Genomic DNA, 27,972 nt, shown 5'->3' on the forward strand with positions numbered 1-27,972 from the left:
GACAGATACAGAAAAGCTTCGGCAGCCAGCTGCTTGCAAAATCTTATCTTTCTTTAAGTTTGATTTAGGTTTTGAGGCAGGAGCACAGCTCAGGAGTTGAAGGGAGTCAGCCTGTCAGGGGAAATCTCTGCTGCATGGGAAAAACTCCCCAGGGATCACTCCACATTTGCAGCGTTGTAGCTCAGGGACAAGACAGGGCAAAGAAGGAAAACGAAACAGTGAAGAAGTCATACTTACATAATCATGCTAATGATAAATTTTGATGACTAAAACGACTCCACTGAGGAGCATTAAAGCCAATTATAGACCAAAGTGCTTGTATCAAATCTAGAAATTTATCTAAAAGGATTTGTATTGTTAATTTATTTTGCGCACAACCCCAGAAGTGTGTCTGTGCTTGTTGGACAGGTTTATGGTCATTGGTTAAGCGCATTATATATTTTGTGTTGACTCCACCTCTGCTGGTCCTCAGCAGATGTGTCCTGTCATGTCCTGGCTGCTCTGCCTGTGCCTCTGGGTCAGTGTGACTGCCATTCAGCTGTGTCATGCCACTTTCTACGATACCATTCAACAGCATCATGGGACGAGGCCTGGACGAACCACCATCCACATGATCGGTGAGTCCTTCGCAGCTTTTTTTCCTGCTCTGGGTTCTATGAAAAGCATCCAAATGAAGAGCAAATTTTCTTTTAGGTGTTACTGTGACATCCTGGGTGTGGTTGCTCATGTGTTTAATTAAATTGTCACAAGCTCAGGGAAAATAGCAACACTTTATTTTGCTCTGGCATTCCCATCTTGATTTCACAAAGTTGTTCTATTGGTATTTATATTATTGGTCAAGCTTGGACTGACAACATATTATTTAGCAAGCACATTACGTCATGGCTGTTTTTCATTAAGATGTGATCTTGACAGCATGAGAATTTCTGTACTGCAGATCACAAAGATATACAATGAATGCCTTTGCTCTTTCCTTCTTGAGCTATTACAGTTGATATTCATGCTACACTGCTCCTTCTCAATTTGATCTGTGCGATTGTGGTCCCTGGGAAATTTCACTGAATAGAATATGACCGAATCTTTGCGGTCTAACTTTTGTTTTCATCAGGCGGATGTGCCGTGGTTATGGTAAATAATCATGATCTCAGGATTCAACAGTGGAGAGGAAGCCGAATGATGTCAGAACTTCAAAGGGAGAAGTAGCTGCGTGAGCACGCAGGTCCTTGGTGTCTGTTATTTCCTCTATGCGCCGGTGCACCTCAAGCATATCAGCAAGGGGTCTTTTCAATACTCTCAATAGTGTTAGTCAGAAGGCTTCCTGCTCCTACACCTTCATTTCATTACTCGTGTCTGCAACATGTGTATTGGAGAAGAGAAAATGTTTTTAAAAAGGGAAAATACTCTCACAAATAAGAGATCTGCTAGAAAGTGGTCTTAAATGTGCATTCAGTTACCTCTTCAGGGTGAAAACGAACAATTTGAATCCTTCAGGACCCTCTTCCACGAAAAGTGTAAATGCCCTGTCATTCCATTTACCATAGTATGGCTTGTCCTCACTCTTGGATAAATGAGATGCCAGTTTTATGAGAGGAGGATGGGAAGCCTGTCTGGATTGATTCTGACACTGGTACATTTGTTCTCTGCTGTGTGTTGTGGGCCTATTGGATTGGTGGCAGGATTGAGGTTGACGGGTCATGAATTGGTGGCAAGAAGGCCCTTGGTTGCAGACCATTGGGCCAATCATTAAAGGCAGCGAAATGCCACAAGTTCACGGTGACTGGTATTACCAGCGGAAATAGAGATTAGAGAGGCTGAGAGATCAGTTGTGTCCTTGCCAATAGAAGTTTAGATCTATTGGGGGATGTTGTTGACTTGGGGAACAAACTAAATTATTGGTTGTAAATAAAAACACTTGTAGCGTGAAAAGCCATATGTGACAGGAAGATTACAGATTTATCAGCAGCATTGTGTTGCTCACTCCAAATGTGATCTCGGTGGTAATTTCTTTTGACAGGCATGTAAGCGAAGTTCCACATGTGCACCGAAATAATGACAGCCTTATTGCAAAGAGTGCGTGTCCAGAAGTCCATTAGCTGGATGACCCTTGAGTAGGTGCCTGTGTCTGCTCAGTGATTCGGACAGAGTAGCCTGCTTTTCACCCTACAGCTCTACTTACAGATTGCTGCCTGCCACTCTCTTAGATGAGCTTACAGCTGTTCTCTGCCTTCCTAGTACAGGCAGTGTTCTCTGCAGTATGATTCATAAGGTGCTGTATTTATTTGGTGCAAAGAGCGTGAACTGTGCACAAAAGAGAACAGATTGTGTTTGTCGTGCATTTGTAAAGTGCCAGGCAGAGATGTTACTTTTGGGGTCATGCATTTCTTGACCCCTGAACATGTCCAGAGGAAACCGTAGAAGGTGGACTTTCTTTGTCTAAAACATTGACTTCCTTAACAAAGTTGAATTGACTTTAAAATCAAACTCAAACTAAAATCAAAATTAAATATGCTTTTCAGGTCACATTTTTGCAGCTCATCTCAGCTCTTGTATATTTGATAATGACTGAAATATACTCACTGCAGAAAGAACAAATGTGTGTTGAATGTGTTGAGCAGTCTCTCTTTTTTTTCAAATTAGGATTAGAATTTGTGCTAGTGATCTCGCAGGTGATAACAGAGTACGGCAAAAGGTAGATAGCGTCTGCCAGAGGTGGCCTTGCTCCTTTGTGAACTTACTCCCACCAACAGAGAGCTTTGCGGGGTCAACCCGTTCATCACTGGAAGGTCATCCATTCTCGACACTGTGAAGATAGTCGCTTACTTTGTGGTTGCTGTAAAATGGGTTGCTGCAAGGAGCATAATGAGATAAGATTTTGAGAGCAGCTGAACTGGAGATACAAGCAGAAGTAACTCACTTGTAAGTATCCACTGTATATTATAATTTATTCAGACTTAAATCATAAATACTTTACACTGTGTGATATCCATTTCACTGTCTTCCTCCTGCCTCTAATTGTTACATCTTAGCATAGTCTTCTATAGCAGCTATAGTTACCCACCCTACTAAGCTTGTCAGTCCCTCCTAAAGATGTACCTTTTCAACATGAATGTCATTTCAATGCTAAGCAACTTTAATCAGTTTTCTTTTATAATATGGAGTGCTCCTGTTACATTTCTTTCCAGAATAAAAATACCATTTAAATTTAAATCCCTCATGTCTCCCTTTCAGGAGCTTTAATGAGGACTAGAGGATCAGGGCTTCTTTCTCCAGTGTGCTCCAACAAAAGAAACCACTCGCTGGTAAAGCTCACAATGAAACAAACATGAAAAATGGATTTTCGCCTGTCACAAACAAAGGTTGTATCCTCTATGTACTGTTTTAGACACTGACAATTTAATAGCCTTATATAATGCATCCTGGAGGCACATTATTTTGACATACATCTTCCTCCACCCTTCCCAGAGACCTCTTCTCAACCATGCTTTCACCAGTGTCATTGCTGCTCCACTGCAGTGCCAATGGGAAGTGGCGTGCAGCCTCAGCCAGAGGCCTCTCCACATCTGGAGCTCAGCAAACACACTTTATCCTGATGTAGCCTCACATGCCATTGTTACATCAGAGGAACAGCCCTGTAAAAACACCAGTAACTTCCTCTGTAGCCTTAAAAGTGGATTTCCTTTGCTTTACTGGCTCTGTAGTAAGGAGAGGTAAATCTTGTTTACTTACTGGTGTTGTATCATATTTTTTTTAACCAAAAACAAACTATTTGTCTCATTTCCTCGGTTAGCCCTAAAAGAAAAATATGTTCCTAAGTAAATGAAACAAAGAACAATCAGAGCCCTAATTATTACTGTATGCTCACAGCTACAAATAGGTTTTACATATTTCAGTATTTCCCAATTATTTCCTCTTCCAGGATATGAATTATTCATTAGAGAAAGCTCCATAAGCTTGAGGATATTTGTTTTAACAGCATGTTTAATTGAAGTCTTTCAGCCAATTCTGTGCAGGGGCTATGGTTTGTGGTCATAACGCTTATATGCAAAATGAATTTCTGTGGCCCACAGCTTAATTAATTAGCCAGCTTTCTCTCTTAAGACTACACCAGCTGTTTTTTGTCTTAGCCAGAGACCCAAAGCATTAATAAAAGGAGTGTTAATAGCAGACAAAGTTCACTGCTTGATATGTCTTGCAGTCTTGAGGTCTTGAGGCAGATGTTATGTTTTTCCAAACATTATATGTTTTGTAAAGTCGCTTAACTTCTCAGAATATACTAATTATCTCCGCCCTGAATATCACCTACTAATACAATACCACATTCTATTCTATTACTATTAGTAGTATATGTTCTATATTCCTTAACAACCACCCATCTCCCATATGTTAAAAGATCTATAGAAATACTGTATTTTGTAATATGAACATAGGTTCTGTAGAATTTTGTACATTATTATGGCCTGTAAAAAACAAGTTGTATTAGTCATTATACAATATTTGTCTATGAATGGAATAATAACCAGTTACACACACAGAACAGCTGGGCAATATGAAAGCCAGATTTACACAATAAACACTGATGATAAAACAAAGACCACTGACACTGTTTATTACATTTACTCGCAAAGCAGGCAATGATCTGAGCCAGCATATACAAATTATACAGAATTATTATAGAACAGCACATATACAGTATATACGGCATACACACACACACACACACACTTTGTGTATAGACCAAAGATATGGTTTGATGGCCCGATGCCCTTGTTTTGCCTGGGAATACTAACAGTTAATAAAGGGATAATGTAGGACATTTAGCCCTACTGAATGGTAGCAATGCATGAAATGGGTTTTACCACTGTTCGTGTCTGTTTGCAGAAGGGTGTCATCACATTGTGACACTGAAACACAATTTCCAACTGGACTAAACAGTTGGAACCTAGGATCCACTATTAACCACTCACTGAAATCAAAATATCATTAGAATATGAACAAGAAAAAAATATAAATGAATTTTTGTGTGTATGTATGTATGATTATTATGATTATTATTATTAAAGTTGTGAATGTGAAGGTCCTCTACCATTTGCCAGTGAGCACCCTCTGCACCCCTACCTTACCATCATCAAAACCCTACAATCACCTGTCACTATCATGTTACTGTGACAAGTAACATTTAACAACTTCTTCATTCTACTTACTAGTATCAGTGACAAAAAATGAGGCCAGACAACACAACATTACCTGCTACCTGCATACAAAATACTACATTAGAACAAAACTAAGAGTCTATTTGATGCCCTGGGAGGCTGCTCTTATTCACAGCTTTGCTTTGAGCTAAATGCTAAGATCAGCAACATGTTCTCAATCTTAGCTGCCAATTAGCACTGAACACAAAGTACAGCTGAGGCTGATGGGAATGTCATAAGCCCATTCCATCCATTAGCTATAGCCACTTATCCTTGTAGGCCAAACATTCATATCTGAATTAAATTTCAAGGCAATCCATTAAATAGTTGTTGATATATATATATTTTTTAAATCACAAATGTCAACCTGATGGTGGCGCTAGACGAACAAAAAACTCAGGGGATCAACAAAATCTTCAGGCCTCATGCTCTGGAAATCATGACTATCTTTACAAACTCAAGAAAACTGTTTGAAACTAATGGGACTTAACTGAATCTATTAGACATGGTGTAATACTGACCTCAGGTCTAGAAACCGCTGAGGAATGCATTCAAGTCTAAAAAAACAAAAAAAAAAAAAACATTAAACAGAAGTGCATGAGCTTAGCTAGTCAACAATTGCAAAGTTTTATAGGTAGAACTTTTGAGTAAATGTTCTGCAATTTGTAAGATATAGACTGTAAGTAGGATGTATTATACTAATAGGACTGTATTTATTTTAATAGAGTGAACTGAAACACTTTGTGTACTAAACAAAATGGCCTGTTCCTAATAGCTAATGGGGAATATATTTTAACAACCCAAATTAAGAAGTACATTTATGTCAGAGCACTGCTACTATAAATTGCAGCCCCTAGCCAAAAGAAATAATCATGACTTCACATAAAAGGAGTTGTTCAAAGACATTTACTCTTTAATAACTCCAGAACGCTTTTTGCCTCAGAATAGCATTATTAGTTGATCGTTTCAAAGCACTTTGCTCCGTTGAGAGGAAGAAGCAGAGCATCCTCTTGGGGTCATTAGCAAGATGTTAAGACCCTTGTTTTGTTTCGTAGTTAGCAGCAGTTTTCTAAATATTTTGTTGTGACAGCTGAAGGATAGTTAACGCTGAAACCCTGATTAAAGCTTTTAGCTTGCTTTAATCCAGAAATAGTCCAAGAAAAAGCTTGGCTATAACAGGTAATATTAATTTTGTTGTGTGCAAACAGCAAACCAAATAAATGTTTTTGCTCATATAAAAAAAATGCTGTGGAAGTTACTGAGCCTGCAGAACATTTAGAAGGAGCTGGAAATAAATGAGTGGCTTCTCAACAGAGTTAATGTATTACATTATTTTTTCATATTGATAAATGTGTAATGATGAGGTTAGGTGTAATAAGTGTTAAACTTTCATTACTGTGAACGGTGCCTCTGCATTAGAGCAGGAGCGGGTTTAGAAACAATTGAATGGGGGAGATGGGGGTTGGGTAGACCTTTAAAGAAGGGGGCACACATTTTTAAAATATATATGTCAAGACTTACATTGAAAGTGTCATGAACGGTACTGGAAGAAAAGCAGAGTACACAGTATCCTTAATCATGGATTTCCACCAGAAATGACGATGAAGAAGAGATAGGGTCCTGGTGATCCCGGGATGGCAGGCGAGTCGAGAGGAATGAGCACCTGGGAGCGAACACTGGCAGGAACAAACAGACGTCAGGGTTAGTGCGTTAGGCTCGTCTCAATCTCCCAGGTGAGGGAGGACAAATCGCAGGAAAAGGGTAGGATGTGGTCCGAACCGGCTTCCTCTTCCTCAGCTTGTCATTCTTGCTACCAGGAATGTAAGTCAAGGTAAAGTTGAATCGCCCAAAAAAACAACGCCCACCGGGCTTGACGAGAGTTGAGTCTCTTGGCCATCTGAATGAATGACAGACTTTTGTGGTCAGTCCAGACCACAAATGGAGTCTCTGCCCCCTACAACCAGTGTCTACATTCCAGTTTTTTAGAGAAGAAAGCGCAGGGGTGAACCTTGTTGTCCGTCACTGAATGTTGTGACAAAACAGCACCCACTCCGAGGTCCGAAGCGTCCACCTCCACAATGAACTGGCATGAGGGATCGGGCTAGACTAACACGGTGGCGGAAGAGAAGCACTTCTTCAGGACCTGAAACGTATTCTCAGCAGAAGGAGACCAAAACAAAGGGAGTCGTGATAGAGGTTAATCTGGTCATCGGGGAAACAACCTGACTGTAGTTGCAGATGAAACGACGATAGAAATTAGCCAACCCCAGAAAACATTGTAATTGCTTTCTGGAAGAATGCGTCGACCACTCCATCACCCCTTCACCTGCCCACTCTCCACGATGTGAGGAACAAAGACATGACGAGTGACAACCGCTGCTCCAGCTTACAACCCTACCTGCTACCCAGTCAATAACAGGATTGGCAGACCAAGAACTATGGGAGCATTAGCGGATGGCATAATGTGAAAAGCTATGGTCTCAATGTGATAACCAGCTAGCGACAGGATCATGGGAGCCGTCTCGGCTGAGATGTGAGCTAGCTCTTCACCACTGAGGCCGTTAACCACCAACGGAGTATCCAGGGAAATAGTCAGAACTGATTAGTACATACCAACTCGGTGTCTATAATATTTGTATCCGCCCCTGAGTCAACAAAAGCATGAAGGGGGAATTCTCTGCCATCACAGCACAAAACAATGTCCAAATTAATGTGCTTACGAGGAATAGCTCGAACAACGGATTGACTCACGAGAACCCCGTCTGCAACTGGTGAACCTGGGCGCTTTACTGACGCAGACAGGCGGCAAGTTGGTGTTTTGGGGCTCCACAGTAAATACACAGCCTCTCCCGGAAAAGCCGTCGTCGTTCTGCTGGGGTTAGGTGGCTACGGCCCAGCTGCATGGGTTCCTCCCTGGAAGGAGCAGAGGACTGGTTGACGCAGGTGTTAGCTAGAACGCTAGGACGACTAGTAACAGGGTCGAGAGGAACTGAGTAAGAACGGGGGTACGGAGGGTGATGACCATCACAGAGACTGCCAATCTTAATTGCTAAGCTGATGAGCTCCTGGAAGCTACTAGTCCTGGACCTACCCACTAAACAGTCCTTTACCTCGTCATTTAACCCTTTGAAAAAATATGCTCTGTAGAGCCCTATCGTCCCACCTCAACTCTGCTGCTAGGATGCGAAAATCTACTGAATAATCCGCCGCACTGGCGGAGCCCTGGTGCAGGTTGAGTAGCTGGTTGCTGGTGTCACTGTTAGAAACAGGGTGATCAAACACTAAGAGAATTGCTGAAAGGAGGAATACTGGTTGAGAGGGTTGTTCCAAAACACTGCTCCCCAATTTCTGGCCCTGCCTGTAAGCAACCCTAACACAAAGGCTATTTTAGAGCTATCGCTAGCATAGGTTAGGGGTCGCTGACCAAAAACTAAAGAGCATTGGAACAGGAAAATCTTTCATTCTCCCAACTTCCCATCATATCATGCCGGTGCTGGGACATAAGGTTCGCGGGGCAGGAGATTGCTCATAGGTGTAGCAGATGAGTCTGCATGTTCAGAGGATGCAACAAAAGGTCAAACCTGTTTCCCTTCCACACGAGAAACACAGGTGACAAGCTGACTAAGATTCTCCAAGATTCCTTGCAGCATTTGGGAATGTTGACTAAGCAGAACTTCTTGATCGGACACTGCTTGGCGGACGGAGAAACTCTGAGGGTCAGCTTCTGTGTCTGTGGGGTCCATGTTTTGGCCATGAATGGTACTGGGAGAAACACAGAGAAACAGGACCCAAATGCAGACACGGAAACAGAGTTAGGTTTTAACAAGTCCTTAATGACTAAACTATATACAAGAGTGAGCAGGGGGAAAAGGAGTGGGGTCCAGTGAAGGTGAAGGAACAAACGACAACGAGATGATCACAGAAAAAACACGAGCAGGTTGTAGGAAAACAGACGGGGATGCAGACAAAGGAACAGGATCATGGGTAGCTAAAACTAAAAGAAACAAAGAAACAGTGAGCATCGAAAAGAATATCAGCAGAATATCTATCATAAGGAACAAAGGGGAGCCAATAAACAAGACACGATACCGCGCATATGATGAAACGATCTGGCGCCGAATGCGTCCCACATCCGGCTTCTTATACTGCAGGGGAGGTGAGTAGTAGGATTGGATTCAGCTGGTCCAGAACCACGCCTCCTGTATCCAAACAGACAAACACAGAGAGGGGAGACACAGACAGAGGGAGACAAACACAAGCACAAAAGGAAAAGGGAAGGACTGCGACGGGATCCTGACAGAAAGCCCTGATTCTGGGCGATATTAAACTGTACATTATTAACAGGAAATGAATGCCAAAAAAAACCCTCTGAGAAATAATATTGTTAAATAGCTGCTTTTTTTAAACTCCAAATACCTCACAGTCATAGACAGATTATTAGACGATGGGCCTGGAGACGGACATGTAAGGTGGTGCCTTTTACCTAAACTACCTCTTGCAGGACACTCTTTGCAGTTGTTTTGCATCACTTTGAGGTGTTTTTGCACTTCTGTTCGGTGTTATTGCTTCTCTTTAATATTGTGTCTTGTTTTGTTTCATCGAGTTTAAGTGACTTTCCAATAAGAAATCAGAGCAGTTACTTCATACTGAGGTTCTGGTCCAGGGGCCCTGAGCCTGTATTCGATAGGCCAGTTCAGTTATACATCCATGATACTAAAGCTCTGTTTATGCTCACACATACACCGTGACAGGGGTCTCCACGGGGCAAAATATTCTACGCTACGCAACGCAAGAACTCATCGAGTCCTACTGAAAAAACGTCCTTTTATTAAACAATGAAAGGAAACACACAAATATGAAGCGCTTTACAGCACCTGGACACTGTACATTTTCAGTCTTAGATCATACAATTAAATCCACTGAGTTACAGAGTAACAAACTATTGTGTTGTGCCCGAAACAATGACAACACTTCAAATTTATAATAACAAAAAATCCAACCAAACCTCTTTTGTTCCAATGCCCGATAATCAAAACACTCCTCACAATGGAATGGATCCCAACATCACCACACTTCACAGTAAATGCTGATGTCTGTGGATGGAAAAGCCTGTGTGGGTTCATGTGTGAGCACTGCTTCTCTTTAATTCAACATGAAATAAAAACGGTTATTTAACTAATAATAGATTTGCGTCCTCACTGTTTGCAAATATTATACTGTAGCTCGGCGTTCAGACCTTCTTGTCTGATGTGAGGTTTTTTCCAGCAAATGTGTTCCTTGTCAAGGTAGAATGCTACCCTGCTGCACACTTTTCCTGTTAACCCACAATATATGGAGATATGCAAGCTTGTCAAAGTGTGATTTTGTCCCTTGTCAAGGTGTGGCAATCCTCAGGCTACCCCTGCTCTTTAGACAATGAACAGGGTTTTTGTCACGTCACTGTTGGCCGTTTATGATGAGATTTAGATGGGATTTTGGAGACTTGGTGACCCACTTGTGAGACACATCACATTTAATGAAGTATAGTTACAATTCTGAGCAATTTCATGTGACTAATGCCCAAAATGTCATCAGACTGAAAAAAGTGCTTTTATTAATTTGTCCTCTGCTTTTGTAATGGTGAAAATGGGTCCTAATTCCCTCATTTTTTATTTTATCAATGAAATAAATACTTCTTGCAAAATGGGAATTATGCTTGAGAGATCATTTCACATGGCATTGCCTTTGTGGTTCCACGAGCCTATTTTAAATACTTGGCAGGAATATGAAATTCATTATCACTACTTAGACCTCATTAAACTGAAAAGAAGCATCTCAACTTACTAATTGGTTCCAATGGGGAGGGTATGAGAAATAAGCAAAGTAATTAATATTTGGGTTTATCAGGCTCTATTGCAGATTTTTTTTTTCTACTCTAATATCTCCTTGGTGTGCCGTAAGTCTTCTGGCATATTTACACTACAGATCCAATTACCGTTCCTGGAGAGACTGGAGTATGCATGGGGAAAAATTAGGACAAAAGTGGGAAAATATTATTTGTCAAATATGAACAACATGATGGCAGGATTGACTGAAACCTTTTCATGTTCATCTTTACTAAATGAAATGAAATTAATTATTAAGTCATACTTTTTTGTAGAATCCTTAATATAATAATAATCTGATACTATGCACTGGCCTCCAAGTGGCCCAGCAGATGGTTCTTATAGCTGATTGATGACAAAATATTTAAACTACATATATAGTGTATAGATGGCGCAAAATTACACCTAAAAGCAATAGAGTATATTATCTTCTTTTTTTTCTTTATTTACACAAAAAAGAGAGAGAATTGTCAAAAACCCTCCAGGGGCTTGAAGAGTGGCATTCTCCAGGCAGCATATTACTGGAAATTATCATGGCAAGGTAATATACACAATTTGTATGCATCTATCAATTATTTTAGGCATAGTTATCATCATATCATAACACCCATCTGCTCCACAGGTTACATGCATCAGTCATAGTCATAAAACCCATGCAGGCACACACATATAATACATATATTTGCATACACTATCATTGACAGATAACAGAATGCATTCATGTGATATGGCTACAAGTTTGCATTAGACAAGAAAAATAAAAGGAGAAAATGAACCAATATTTTTTAAAGTATAAAAGTGATGGTTCAGCTTTTTTTAATAAGGTTGCATGAGGTACTTGTCCAGTCACGTGTATTAGCTACATCAGATAGCGTTCTTCACACCATGTAGCAGCTAAACTTATTAAGCCACCTAAAAAAGAGAAGAGAGCAATATAAGTGGTTAACACTTTAAGTGGGGCTGACGTGACTCTCAGTCATAGCTGCAAGCATGTTTGCCTCCTTGATTTGTGTCAACACATCTGATCAGGAACGTGATCACACTTGACATTTTGAGGGGCTGTTGCGCTAACCTAGCCTGGTTTCACTCGTTGTTCACTGCTGTTTTGTTACGATTTGTTGTAGGTCGAGTAGGCATTTTGCTGAAAATCGAAAAAAAACTGAGAGGACCCAGACTAATACACATTTGTGATTACAACAAATCGTGAACAGACAGATTTACTGCTGGCCTGGCCCTGGTCAGACCAATCACAACTGTTAATCTCTTGTGGGGCGGGTTTAAGACGATGACTGACAGCATCACTATCCTGACCGCAAGTCCATCCAGCCCAGTTTATCAGGCTCATAAAATTCTGATCAAACTAGACAATGCTCATCAAATATGACTCTTTGTTCACTGCTGTTTTGTTACGATTTGTTGTAGGTCACGTAGGCATTTTGCTGGAAATCGAAAATAAACTGAGAGGGCCCAGACTAATCACAAATGTGTATTAGTCTGGGCCTTCTCAGTTTATTTTCATTTGATCAGCACTGTCTAGTTTGATCAGAATTTTATGAGCCTGATAAACTGTGCTGGATGGACTTGCGGACAGGATGGTGATGCTGTCAGTCATCGTCTTAAACCCGCCCCACAAGAGATAAACAGTTGTGATTGGTCTGAACAGGACCAGGTCAGCAGTAAATCTGTCTGTATGGAAGACACGTCAGATCTACCTGCCACAAAAACAAAGTATGAGTGTGGCAGATTTATCTGGTTTTCAGGCTAACTCTAACCTGAAAGAAATGGCTTATAGGCCAATATAATAATCAGTTAATGACAACATTAAGCCTCCACACGGGTATAAAAACCAAACATCATCAGTATGATATACAGCCAACTAAAGCAGGGCGCAGTTTATTCTGAAGAGTGAGTGAAGTTTTTAATGCTTTGATGGTGATTGCAATAATAGCATTCCCGCTGGTATCTTTAGAATTAGCGATGAATCACCCTCATGCATGAATCATACATCAATAATAGCCTCATTTTACGCATGATCAGTGAAGATACAAAAAAACAGAAATGCATGGCAAGAATTGCATATTTTCGAGACGATTTGTCTCAAAACAAGCTGCTGCAAAGTATTAGACCAAACCATGTTACGTCCGTCTGGCTGGCGTTTACAGAATTAGCCACATGATCTCCAACGGCTGGGAGCTAGGCTAAGAGCACACGCTGTTAGATATACGGGAGTTGGAGTCAGTGTTGAGATTTTTTTCCGGGACCGGGAGGGACTGGGAGTTGTTGTTTTTATTTTGTAACAGGAACAGGATTTTTTTAGAGGGTAGAGACTGACACGGCACTCCGTAAGATTACACTGGCTACGAGACTCGAGTGTAGGCAGCATTTATGGTCTATGATTTAAACTGATATTCAACACAGTATGATGCCCATAGACTGTTAAACACGGACCCTCATGGCCCGAATCCTCCCGGTGCTCCAGATTAGCATCTAGTGCCATCAGTAGTAGGTAACTTAAACATTGCAAGTTGTGGTGCAAGTGCGACTATTTAAATTAGCATAACAGAACTAACACGTTTGTTCCTAAACCATCTGTTGGTACAGTTGATCGAAGAGTAAACCATCTTGTCACTGATGGTAACACCACCACACGAATGACCGCAGTCCAGGTCGAGATGACAGAGTTAGTGTGCTAATCCTGACAACTAACCTCCGAGGAGAAGTGAGGGCCACAAGGTAACTGTCACTCAAGAGGCCATGCCTCTGATTATTCATAAACTTTAACCTCCAATAAAATAAAAACTAGCCTGGTACAAAAAAATTCACCCCCCTCAGTGTCATGGACATATGACCTAAACATACAGACTAGAAAGTTTTTTGTACCAGGCCTTAAACAGGTTTAATTATGCTGTGAAAACGACCTATTTAACATGGAGGTCAGTGAGAAACTGCTCTATTGTGCAAACTACTCCTAGTGGACACTAAGAGAAATGCAGTTTTTGCCACCTCCCTATTGGATCAACCAGGAAGTCAGGGTGGGGGCTTGGTTATAGGTGCTTAAATGTTATGCCATGCAGCCACAAATGTTCTATACCTTCCTTAACTGCAGTAAGATGTGATCAAAATGTTGATCATGTGAAAGTCTGCTCTGTTGCATCACATTGAATGAGTAAAGAATCCTACCCACCAATTTCTCCCTTGCAGCTTGCAGGTGTTGCATAATCGTCACCGTCAAGTAATCAATGATTAATGATTTTAAAATAGGCTCAAGCTTCTTTTAATGCCAAATTTTGTAGTGTGTAAAAGTTTCACTGCATAGTATTTTTTATTAGCATCACATACTGTGATTAGTATTGTTGTGCACTGTGCTTTGTTTAACATGATCTCATCCCCCTCCTCCTTCTCCACCACCTTCTGGATTGTATTTGTCTCTTTTTCTCATGTCTATGCTTTTTTTTAGGCTCGTCTTATACTATAAATGTCAGATGTATTTATTTCATTTTTTCATGATAAAGTTGAAAGTTAACTAAAAGCTAAATAATCATTTTTTAGAAATAACATATTAAAAGGTATTACTGATTTGTTTAAAATGGGTGATTTTAAAAATATAATTTCATGGGTTTGAATGCTTTAAAAAAATAAGTTAAAAAAGTTATTCTTATTACATTGTTACGGGTGTGAGTTCATGACCTTAAGAGTTTTTTACACCTCCAGGTAGAAGGGGGTAATAAAAGAGAGATGAAGAAGAAGAAGGAGCAACGTGAAATGGCGTTGAGCAAATAATACTGGACTGTGTTGATATTGGACTGCGTGTGTCGTCAGTGTTGCGGTTTTATAAGTTTCATCATTGGACCGTAAACTGTTGTCGAGTGTGTGGACTTTTCCCTGCAGCGTTTGTGTTTTTGGGGGACACGAAGCAAGTTCGGTTACGTTAGCTAGCAGGAGATAGGCTAACGGTCAGTCATTGTTGAAAGGAGACACCGTCTGCACGTATGGGAGGAGCTTCGCTGGTCGTCTAGGAGAGTATCGCCGACAGAGGCTGCTTCCCTTCTACAGAGGGAGACAGAGCTTAGTCGCTGCGATCTGCTGTGGGCGGAAACAATTGCTACCATGACAAGGGTCCGATTCCTCAGCTGCTAGCTTATGACAATACAGTTGTTTTGAGTGATGTTGACCCAGATGTTACAGATGTAGTTCTGCTAACAGCTTTGCATCAAGTTAAGCATTTGGGAAACCTTGGATAGTTGATCGCTGTCTTGATGGAGCTTCTAAAAGACATTTTATACTGATTAAGACTTCTACTGATTTGACTAATCAAACTCTACCTGACGTTGTTGGACTTCTCGGGGAGGCTAGTCCATGGCCTGCTCATGTGCTAACTGCTCCTGCAGATAGCAAAGAATTTCAAGCTAAACTAAAGCTAACTAAGCTAAAACTCTCACTGATGTTAGTGGCTTACTCCACCCTACACCCTTTGACATGAACACTGCACTGATACACGCCACAGCTCCTTAGTGGATAAATGTAACAGCAAATCAGCTGATTCTAAGAGTTATTGCAAGCTCCGCATGTTCTCTGGTATAAAGCCTACATCCAGTGGGGAGGAAGAGTATGATGCGTGGGCAGAGCAGACAACACATTTTTTAGAAGTGCAGTGCAGTGACAAGACACAGAAATAGAGGATAGTATAAAGCCTGACAGGTCCAGATGCTGACATTGTGAGGTTCCTGAGAATGCAGAAGCCCACTGCAACTTCATATGATTACATGTAAGCTCTGGAGACAGCTATTGGAACGACTGACAGTATATCTAATCTCCTGGTGAATTTGAGAAAAGGAGGCGTGGCGCTGTCTGACATGAATCGATTACGGATGGAGCAGGTTGTGAGAGGGGAACTGCAACAAGACTTGATTGCTCTCCTCCTCCGTATGACACACAAGCTGCAAGAACCTCCTTCTTCAGCGAGTTGCTAAAAGAGGTGAGGAAGGAGGAAGCATTGCTCCAAAGCAGAAATGATGTCAAGAACCCAGTAATGTCACAGTCTGTAACTCCTGTTTCCAAGCCTTCACCTGAAACAGGTCTTTACAGGTCTGTACAGGTCCTTCTACGACAGATATTTGACACACCTGCCATTGACATCTATTAGCACTCTGCATATATGGGGTCTTAGTCCTGCTAAGTACCCTTATGATGGTTATTTGTCACTTAGGCTGGAGTTTTTGAATGCTGACGTAGGAGTGAGTGAGACCATTGACACACTTGTGTTGGTATGTCCCGACCCAGTTGTGAGAGGTGAAGTTTCCATGCTGGTGGGCAAGAACACACCCACTGTAAGAAGACTGCTTAGCCACTGTAGAGAAAAGGGAGGAGAAAACTTTTTGAGAATCATGCACATTCACTCAGTCTTTTAAAAAGCTTTCGACAAGATCTCACATCTACCACCTGACAACAACAAAAGAGGAACTGTGTTGTTCACTCAAACCAAACCTGTCACCTTATGGTCTGGGGGAGTCGCCAGGGTGACTGGTTCAGAGAGTGTCAAGCACTCAGGCTATTCTCGTGGACTCACCTGATGTCACTACCTGTCTCAGTGGAAGTAAATGGTTTGGTGTGCTCGACCTTCGCAGTGGTAACTATCAAGTTCCTATGAATGACTCTGACAAAGAGAAGACAGCTTTCATCTCCCCGGCTGGATTCTTCCAATTTGAAAGAATGCCACAAGGAGTGACAGGGGCTCCAGCTAAATTTCAGCGGATAATGGAACAGATGGTCGGAGACAAGAATTTGCTTGAAGTCTTGGTTTGTCTTGATGATCTCATTGTGTTTGGAGCAACGCTCGAGGTGCATGAGGCCAGGTTGTTACAGGTGCTTGACTGCCTGCTCGCCGGATAAGTGCCAGTTTTGTCAGCCATCAGTAACCTATGTGGGACACGTTATATCTTAAGATGGGGTATCTACTGTTCGAAGGAGACCGAAGCTGTAACTACATGGCCTGGACCAAACACTGTGACTGCTTTGCAGTCATTTCTTGGATTCTGTGGGTATTACAGGCGCTTTGTGAAGGAGTATCCCAAGGTAGCTAACTCGTTGAACCAATTGTTGTCCGGTTACCCAACAGCTGCAAAGAAATCCAAGGGTAAACTGGAGAACACTTACCTTAACCTCTCAGAGCCTTCTGATAGTCGGTGGGATGAAAAATGTGAAGCAGCCTTTGAGGAGCTGAAGCGACTGCTTACTCAAGCTCCTGTGTTAGCTTTTGGATGCTAGCCGAGAGGGGCTAGGAGGAGTGTTGTACCAGGATAAGAATGAAGGATTTTGAGACCCGGGGCTTTCGTCAGTCGAAGCTTGACTCCTTTAGAAAAGAATTACCTGGCCCATAAATTAGAATTTTTGGTGCTGAAGGGGCAGTAGTAGATAAATTACATGACTATCTGCACGGTACCAGGTTTGAGGGGAGGACTGACAACAAGCCTCTGACCTACTGTGCATGTTGATGTCTGCCAAGCTGGATGGAACTGGGCACTGCTGGCTTGGTACACTGTTTACCTATGACTCCCGTCTAAAATACAGATCAGGAGCCCAAAACATCGAAGCAGATTCTTGTCGCCCACATCCCAGTCCAATACAAGGTTCAGAGTGGAAAGACATCCCTGCAACAGGCGTGGCAGCCATGTGCCAGATGTCTGCTGTGACAAAGCAGAGAAACCCACAATCTGGAAGGATTTCTCCACAAGCTAGACCACAAGTCTATTGCAATCTAGCTCCTTTAAGTGTCAAAAATATGCCTGTTTTGAGTCTCACTTAGTTTTTAACAGCACAGGAGACCCTGGCATAGGACAAGTGTGGTCGGCTCTGAACAATGGCAATATTACCCAAGTTGACAAGACAAAGTGTTACTGGAGAAATATTTTGTCCATTATTGATTACTGAAGAGGATGCACAGTGATCAGGGGAGAGATTTTGAAAGTTGCCTTGTCCACGAAGTATTGAGTCCATTTGGAGTTGAAAAATCAAGAACGCCTCACCATCATCAAGGGGACCCCCCAACCCCATTGTTGGACATGTTGGGAACTTTGGAGCCAAACAGGAAGAGTAAATGGAGTCAGCACATTGTACATTTGGTATGCCCCTATAATTGCACTCCAAATGAAGCTACAGGATTTCCCCCCTATTTTCTCATGTTTGGGCGAGAAGCCAGATTACATGTAGATCTATGTTTTGAGACGTCTAGTAATGGTACACAACAGAAAACATACCTCAAGTATGTTTCTGACATGATGAAGGAGTTGAAGGTTGCCTTTACACTAGCAGAGTCCATTGCTGCCAAGCAAAATGATAACAATAAGCAGAGGTATGACAAAAGAATAAGATTTTCACAGTTGTTGCCTGGAGACAGAATCTTGCTACGGAACCTTGGATTACAAGGGAAGCATAAACTGGCCGATCATTGGGCATCAAACCCATATGTTGTGGAAAGCCAGATGCCAAACTTACTAGTGTTCCGGTTGAAACCTGAAGATGGTGGTGGACAAATCAAAACCTTTGATCGAAATCACCTCCTGCCTCTCGGGAAGAGGATATGTCCAGATCCTGTATCTAATAGAGATCCTTCACCTACAAAGAGAGTTCTTCGAAGAAGACAGAACGAATGCACAGACAAGCCTGAAAAGTAAACGACATCACAGAAAACGTGATTGTGTTGACACAGACAGAAGAAGAGGACTATGGATTGTGGTATGATTCAACTATTGAATCTCTAACAATCAACATGGATGATGGTACATTGGAACCATTCAGTCTGGATTTGGATATCTCCTTAAGCGACCTGACTGGTCAGCCAACAGCAGTTGAGCACTAATGACGAAATGTGTTGAGGAATCTGAAAGGGACAGTGGAAATGAACTAGAGCCTACTGAGACAACAGAATCTAAACGGCAAGAGACGTGAGAACCATGAAGAGATTGAAAGAGACAAAACATTGACCAAAGACATTCCCTTACAATACAGACACTGACCTTGACTCTGAGGCCAACGCTGATTTTGACACTAAGACCAGACCTCAGAGACTAAAGAGCGCCACTTTAAAGTTAACTAATGACACCCCAGGTTGTCTAAGTGTCATAGCAGCCCCTACAGTGAAATATGTTTCTTGTATTTACAAGTGGATAGGTACACCTGTCATTGCTTAATCCTGTGTTTCACTGTGTTCCACTCAACAGATGTACCATGATTGTTGAGGTTTTAAATGATACAAAGTCATGAGGGCATGCTTTTATTTTGGTGGGGGAGGGAGTCTGATAAATATCCGATATATTTATTACATTTTTTCATGGGGAATAAGTTACAGGTTAAACAGCAGTCATAAAGGTGAAGTTAAAAATTACATAAATCATTTGATATAAATAACATATTAAGAGGTAGAAATGCTTTGTTTAAAATGGTTGATATTACAAATATAATTTCATGGGTTTGAATGCTTTCCGTCCTATTTTGAATAAAAATAGGACGGTGTTAATATTGGACTGTGTGTGTCGCCAGTGTCGTGGTTTTATAAGTTTCATCATCGGACCGCTAAGTGTTGTTGAGTGTGTGAGATAGATTTTTTCCTTCCACGTTTGTGTTTTGGGGGACACGAAGCAAGTTCGGCTAAGTTAGCTGGCAGGGGCTAGGCTAACGGCACAGTTATTGTTGAAAGGAGACACCGCCTGCACGTCGACGGAGGCTGCTTCGCTGCTACAGAGGGTGACGGAGCTTCGTCTTGCTGACGTCACCGACACACGCAGGTACCGTTATCACAGGTTTCCATCATGAACTCCAACTAAAGCATGCCAACGAAACTAAACTAAGCTTCCACTCCAAATTAGATAGTTTGAGGGACAAACTAGTAATACCCGGGATTCTAATTTTTTGGTTTTCTGAATGGTTTTGAATTTGTTTCTCCTGAAAACCTTTGAATACATTTTCTAAAACTGATATCATGTGTTTGTATTATTGCATTGTGGTTTTTTTTCTTTAAAGTATTGCATTTTGTATGACATCAGAGTTTACAGGTGTGAGTGTTTTCCCCATAGCCTCTGAACAGTTATTGATGAGAGTGAGAACCATACTGTATATTACCCTAGACAGTTATTACTATTTGAGATTTCTCTTTTACCATAAGATATTGAATTAGGGTTAAGGCTTCACAGTGGGTGGGTTTCTTAATACACAAGCCGGTGTTAAAAGGGTTGCATATTTAATGCTGTCATTTTGGCTAGGCCTTTCTCAGAAAAGAGGAAATTTGATCTCAAGTGATTCTTGCCTGGCAAAATAAAGAGTGCAGCACGAAAGGTCATTTAGCCTTTGTATTATGGATTATTACACGGTTTACATGTTGCAGGCACATTGGCACCCTGCGTTGATTGTCCTGCCGGCAGAAGGCCAGCAGTCACCTCAGAGGCTAGCAGCTGTTCTCTAAGGCACAGTGACTTGACTTTACTGTGTCTATGTTTCCTTATCTTCTTTCTGAGCAAATATCAAAATGGGAAATACCAGTTCTGGATATTTGCCAGTCCAAGAAAGGGGCTAGAATGGGAACAGGTCGACATTTTAAAATAAATGACACCTCACTGACAAATGACATTTATTAAAACATTGTTATTTTTGTGTTTTAAAAAACTCAGAAGCAAGTGTGTTTTAGAAGAGGATAACATAGACTGCCTTTTTTATATGTTTAATGGACATGAAAGCTGCTGTGTGATATCAGTTGTACAGTAAATCGCTGTGATGCTCAACCAGCCACATATCTCCACCATAAAAAAACAAAACAAATAACCAGGGGCATCTTTCTTGTGTGGATCCTACTCATTAAATCAGAATAGCATTTAGGTATCCTGGTCCTGTGTTGTGTGTGTGTGACAACAGAGATGACAGCCTTTGAGGCTCACATGCAAATGCAAAACCCTACTCGCTGCTGCTGGTCCATGCAGTTTTCATACATCTTAAAACAACACCAGCTCTGCTCTGTTAGAAGTCAGTTTGCATTTCTATAAAAGTATCACCAATCTTTGGCCCACTGCACAGGGCCAATCTAACGGTCTCCTCATGTGACACTCTATCCATCCAAGTCAGAAAAATGGCTGGCAGTTTTGACAGTGATTTCTTTCTTCTCCTTTTTTGAGTAGCAATTGGTTTTCTATCCTTTGTTTTGATTCATCCTTCCAGCAAGCACATGCACTCTCCTACAAAACACACACACACACACACACACACACACACACACACACACACACACACACACACAAACTTGAAACACACACCTGCATTTAAAAAAAGAGATCTAGTTTGCTGAGAATGAAGAATCCTAAATGTGTTGACTCTTTCGCTAGCTTTTCCCCAAACGCTGTTAATTCTCAGAACGGTTTGAATTCTCAAGTTTACTCAAGCATTTTGTAGTCATTAACACCAACACACAAGTCCTCTGCATCCTCTTCAGTCTCAAAACAAATTTGCCTTGCAGTTTATCGAGTAGTTTGTCACTCACTTTCACCCCAGTATTTATGTCTAGAATAACAACAGTGCTATTGGGACTTCAGATGTTTTCACAGAAGGCAGAGAAAGAAAGAAAAAAGTCACTCAATTTGACACCATGCAGTAACATGTTTTGTACCTCTCACTGTCTCCCATCTGCATTAATTTGACATTCTCTAATCTGGCACTCCCATTTCCTGTCAGCTACAGAACTGCTGTAGCCTGCTGGCTTGGATGTCTGCAGAGAGCATCCACTGAGAAAGTGGAGGCTATTATGGGTCACCTTGGATGCATTTCCCATTAAAAGGTGACAGGCATGCTGCTCTAAAACACAGACTGCTGTGGTTTTGGAAATCAGGGCCTGCTGTCACTTTTAAATTCATTTTAAGCTACAAAATAATTTACCTCAGGTTAAGGACTCTGAGTTTGCAGGGTCTTACATGTGACATGGATTCAGAGCTTGTGGTATTCAGATGTCACACAGTTACCTACTATATTGTCACATGGCCCCTACATGTGTGTGAGCGTGCACATTCGGTACAGAGTGTACAAATGGTGCCACTGGCTGCCAATCATCGTAAGCCCTGGAGAGACAGGTTACCTGCTAAATTGAGTCCCTCAGGCTTTCTATTTGGTTTGTATATGTTGTGCAACAGTAACTACTCTTACTACGATCCATTCAGTCATACCCTATAGCCATTAAATACAGATATTTCACTTGGATTAGCTAAATGATAGATGTTCAGAATCCCTCTATAAATTGCACACAGTATTTTCTCATCCATTTACACACTGTGTCAAATGCCAGCAACACATGCCAGAGATGTGTTGCCATTCAGACGGTATACTTGCTTTCAGCATCTCCAGAGAGAACCACACAGTCTGGGCTCATTACAGTGGACAGCAATTCATTGCATACTTATTGCATACTGACATTTCTATTGAGATAGACTGACCATTTTCCTCTGCACAATGGTGGATATATCAGGTTTGAAGAACCATTTATTGGTCCCACATGAACTCTGCTCACATTTATTAGGCAGACAGCAGAACCACAGAAATTCTGAATCGGTGCTACATGTCCACGTCATGCACGATTTGACAGCATTTGCCTTCATCCAGGCTTGCTGTCCATAACTCATTGGATTTTGATGCAGTGTTGTTGGCTTCCTGCGCAACTCATTGTGCCAGAGACCGTCAACTTAACGGCACTCGCTCTCCAGCCAGCAGCTGAGACACTGCTGATGCCAGGTGTAGTCATTTGTGTAGATAATAGCATTACAGTTAAGTGCTCTGACAAATTTCCATTCGGTAGACCTGAACAAAGCAGATCCCTGTAAGAAGTTTTGTAGCGTGCCAGAGGGTGTGTTAGGTTTCACAAAAGCATTTTACGATAACTGTCAACACACTGTTACATCTTGATTTGCAGACATAAAAGAAGCTGCTTCGTGACAGACAAATAATGGAATAGAATGAAATAGAATAGCGGATGGGGTCATGTAGAGTCCAGAATTAATCTTAATTGAGCTTTTAGCCATATTTCTTTTGGTGTGACATTGAAATGTAGGTTAAAATATATTAAACTTTCCATTATCATATATAAAGACAAAATAAGGGCATAAATCCTTTGTTGTGAAACTCCATATCTATGTTTTTCTAACTTTGGAGAAGCTCCAGAGTCGGTAAAATCAGACAGGAGAGTCTGACAGCTTGATCCAGATGATGAGAAAATCATAAGACAGGCTTGCTATTGAGGTGAGTTATTCATTTATGACCTTGGAAAAAGCAGTTAAGCAAACAATCTCACCACAAGGTTTATTTGTGATGTTTCTATTTATGTTCTATTTTTACTTGCTGAGTCCTTCTTCTAAGTATGTATTTACAATTCAAATGATACAAGTTAAATATATACAGCAGGGATGCAATTATGAAATCAGCTCCACATCACATTATCTTCATCAGTAGATGAGTCTGCTCATGTAGATGTATAAATATTTACAATTTGTACTCAAGTGCAGTACTTGAGTAGTGTGTGTCCACTACTGTGAACACAACTGGGCAGACTCCATCTGCAGATAAAGATCATGTGATTGAAAGCTCCAGAGTGCGTACAAAATGGACCTTGTGGAGTGATTGTTTTTTTATAACTACATTGCTCGATGTATTTCATTTACAATTATAAATGTTATGTGTAAATGTAGACTTCGAAGAAGCACTCAAGTAAACTCAAGTGAATATAGAAATATCACCAAAAAAAAAACATGTAGGGAAATTGTTTTCTCAACCGCTACCTTCCAAGGTCAAGAATGAATGACTAACTTCAGAAAGTTTTTTTGCAGTCTGTCTTGGTCTTCTGCTCTTTCACATGCTATTCTTTGACTTTGCTGTTATAATGTGACTACGGAGGAGTGGAGATTTAAGAAGTGAGTTAAGAGGCAGTGGTGGATCTGATGAAAAGGTGCTATCAAATCGCATTAGGGGAAATTAATCAAATGTTTTTTAAAGTTTGACCCAAATTGGCGACTAAAGGTATTCTCACCAAATTGTGTAAATTGAAACAAGACAGAAACCAAATAAACAAAGCAATTATTTAATGTCGCACGTATGTCTTGAGTGAACATACTTTCAAATTCAATTTAATTTGGATAAAAATTAAGATGAGAGTAAAAAGTGTAGAATTCCTTAAAAGGCCCATGGAGAACAGGTCACTTTAATCTGGGACGAAGTCAAGTGCAGATTAGACTGGGAACATAATATTTGGACCACAGACTACAAAACTAAATACAGCAAGTGGTGGAGGATTTCTTTTTCCCCCATAGTCACAACAGACCAACAAAAGAAACTCCAGCACAGGAAATAAATCAACATAAAAAAAACAGCATGAGGAACAAATCATCCCAGAAAGCACTACATACGGAACACTGTACATATATTCAGTACAAAGTTTCAGCTCTTTCAGGCCTGAAAATGACCTGTGCCCTGTTGGGTACAGGTTGTAGATGTTTATCTTGTTTTCTGAGTGCTTCCCAGCTCAGAGTACTATAGAAGCAGGACTACAAAGCATGGCAACAAAAAACAGGGCAGTTCCAGTCGAGACCCTCTGCTTCTGTGTGTCTTCTGACCCCACAAATGACAATTGCTGTGTGACCCTTGTTCTCTGCCAATCAAAACGTTGCACAAAAGCACACACACTCACACTTGCACATTGTGAAGCTGTCATTTGGGAGACTGACTTTGTCACTGATAATGGGGGAAAATGGAAATACAGAAAACAATTATACCCTTCCATGGCTCCAGCCCTCACCTGATGAGAGCGTTCATCTCCAGCTATGTTATTCTCCATCTGCCTCTGAAATATTTATAATGAGAAGATGCGGTCTCAGGAGCATGCAGTGTGTTGTACTGGCTGAAACCATGTGTGAACTTGAAGTGTTGCATTGCTTTTGTTTAAAAAAGGTACCCAGCGCACCTGCCAGCTGGCAATACCACACTGATTTGCATTTTTATTTGATTTTAATGTATTCTTCGGAGGTGATCATTTCCAAATATAGAGTTTCATGATTCTTTGCTCTGTTTGCTAGCAACAAGCAATGCAAGTTAATTCTGTTGCGTAGCGTGTTCTTAATAGATCAAAGAGGAAATCTAGGGCTGTCTTATGCAATTAAGGAGATGCATTAAGAAGAACAAACCCCTGTGGGCTGTTGTTTCCAAATGATGCCCCACTGCTTCCCTTGGTACATCACGATTAACGTTGCGCAGACATGCCCTTTTGTTGAGTGCATCAGACAGCAGACAACATTCTCCCAGACCAGACACAAGATCTGGATATTTTTCAGTTGAACCAAAGGCTGTTGATGTTTTCTGAAATACAGAGCCAGGAGTCATGATAACCCCAAGAAATTCAACAGACTTGGCAAGAAGCGGGAAAACAACATGCTTTCTTAATTCTTCCCTCCTACTGCGTTGGAATTTGGCTATTCGTGTTGTTACTTATCAAATCAACACCTTGACACTAGTTCTGTTTATTATTACTTGTTATCGTACTCAGCACGAGCAGATTTACAACCAAGAACGGCACACACCCTCCATATCCACTCCTGAGAAACACTGAATCCCAAATGAACTCAATCAGGCTTATCATAATCTGATTCTGTCTTCTCTTTAAAGTTTTACAGATATAAGAGAAGATGATTTTCTTTTTTTTTAATTCAATGCTGCAGAAGTGAAAATCAAGTGTGAGACGAGCCCCGTGATCTACTTCTTTCCAGCAGGTCAAGTGGGCCCTTGTTGGTTAATCCCCACAGGAGCTACATGATGGTTCAATTATATCCAGAAACAGACAAGTCTGTCTCTCTCTCTCTCTCTCTCTCTCTCTCTCTCTCTCTCTCTCTCTCTCTCTAGAGAGAGAGAGAGAGTAGCTATAAAGCTACTTTATGGCTTGGTTTGAGTTTCTTAAATTGTGGGTTGAACAAATATTCTATGCAATCCATGAATCTCCATAATGGCAAGCTATTTTTTGACAGCAACACTGTTTTCACCTTGTGAGTATATGCGTATATGTCATGGAGACACCTAATGTATCAGGACTTAACACAGAGGCAGTTACGTGTATATTGCCAGTAGTTATGTCTGTCTGCATGGGGACAGATTTAGTTGCCACAATATCATTGCAACCATGCAAGATACAGTCACAAACCATTACAGGTGCGGCCTCTGACCCGATAACCATGCAAGTCAGAGAAACTTTAAAAAGGTGTGTAGTTGAGATCAAAATGAAGGAAGAGTTTTAAAATGGGTGTGTTGTGAGCATGGTAGTGTGGTAGAAAGGAGGAAAGGGGCCATTGCCCCACCACCATCACTGGCTTGATTTGGAGTTGAGGTTTGTGTGATCCCATCACAAGATGATCTCTGGCATGTAATAGACATGATTAATTAATTGAGAAAAATCAGCAGAATCTCTGGAAAACCCTTAGCAACAAAGTAATGTCTAAGAAACCCACTACAGTTACCAAACTGTGGAAGAGACTGAAGAAGAATGGACCAAGATGAGCTGAAGACATTCAAAGCCAGGACCTCTACACTTCCTGTTCATTTTTGAATCCTATAGCCCGAAGAAAACATTGTTCAAATCTTCTCTTCTGACACAATGGTTATTTTAAAAAAAAACATGCTAGTACAGCAGTGGTATAGCCACCGCGAATATTCAAATTCTGATCAATAAAAAACGTATTTCAGAATAAATCAAGACTTAATACTTTGTTCTCTAATTTTGATCTCCACTGTATATACCACCTATGGATGGCCCCCAGAAGAGGAGACATTACAGTTATAGACTGAAATATGAAAATGTCTTTATATCTGCTTACAGAAATGATAAATCTTTACTAATCCCCACAGGATAAATTCAGTACTCAAATTAGTGTGTGTTAAAAAAGTGTGCATATGCTGATTCAAATGCTAATTAGGGAATGTTGAAATAAGTACTAATTAATGTCATAACTTGGCTATTATATTGATTGACTTATTATCAAATGAGTTACAGTGATCCAATGCTGTTTGCTCTTCTAACTGCAGCAGGTTTTATTTTAAGATGCTGTATTCCTGCCTCTCAGAAACTCCCCAGCATCAGGAGAGCTTCACAAGACCATAATATTCAAATGTAGCAAATGTTATATGTAAATCTAGCCATGGAGCATTTCACAAACCCACAGCTCATTGTCAAACATTACTTCAAATTACTTTGCTGGCAAAATAAGAGCTACTTTCGCCCCCTCTCTCTGCTCTTTCTCTCCACAACCTCCTTGATCTTGTGTCATGCCAACGGGTGTAATTGTCAGATGGTCCTTTGCTGCACAACTCTCATATGTGGAGAGTCTGAGCACAGTGGGTGGCAGAGGCCAGCGGTTGAGGTGGATCGAGTCCGTCTGGTCCAGTCCTCTTAGCCTGCAGGGCAAAGCCAGTAGCTTGGTGATAATTGCATGGTGGAGCCAGTGTTCATATTCATGATAACCCTCAAGCAGGCCTCTCCTCCTGTGAATAGATTCATTTTATTTTTCTCCCTGCTCTCACACATCTCTTCATCAACAATCAACAAACGACAGGGGTCTTGCTCATCTAAAGAGTGCAAAGCACAATTATTCTTGTTTACAGCAAACATGTGCAATGTTTTACAATTATTTAACTGCATGAAATAAACCTGTGAACTGGAATAAAAGCAGAATATATATATATATGGCAGTAAGTGGTGGATAAAGTATTCACATCTTTTAATTAGGCGAAAAGAAATCGTTTCATCTCATGATGATGAACAGTTCTTTAAAAATTGTGTTGTATTTAGGTGGATTTATTGGCAGCAATGGATTATTACAGTATAATCATAACTGTTTTCATTAAATGACCTGAAACTTAGAATA

The 27,972-nt window shown here is 40.9% G+C and overlaps 1 protein-coding gene across 1 annotated transcript in view; it reads left to right on the plus strand.

The window, feature by feature from the left end:
* Positions 1-475: 475 nt before the first annotated feature.
* Positions 476-27,972, plus strand: part of LOC310951321 (chemokine-like protein TAFA-1) — a gene marked incomplete at both ends in the record, with an annotated part of 30,048 nt that continues 2,551 nt past the window's right edge. Inside the window, one exon of the mRNA XM_083919482.1 lies at positions 476-617. Within this exon, the coding sequence (XP_083775608.1) occupies positions 476-617 (142 nt within the window). The remainder of the gene's footprint in view (positions 618-27,972) is intronic.

Source organism: Echiichthys vipera (assembly GCF_963691815.1).
Source record: "Echiichthys vipera genome assembly, chromosome: 9".
Taxonomy (NCBI): domain Eukaryota; kingdom Metazoa; phylum Chordata; class Actinopteri; order Perciformes; family Trachinidae; genus Echiichthys; species Echiichthys vipera.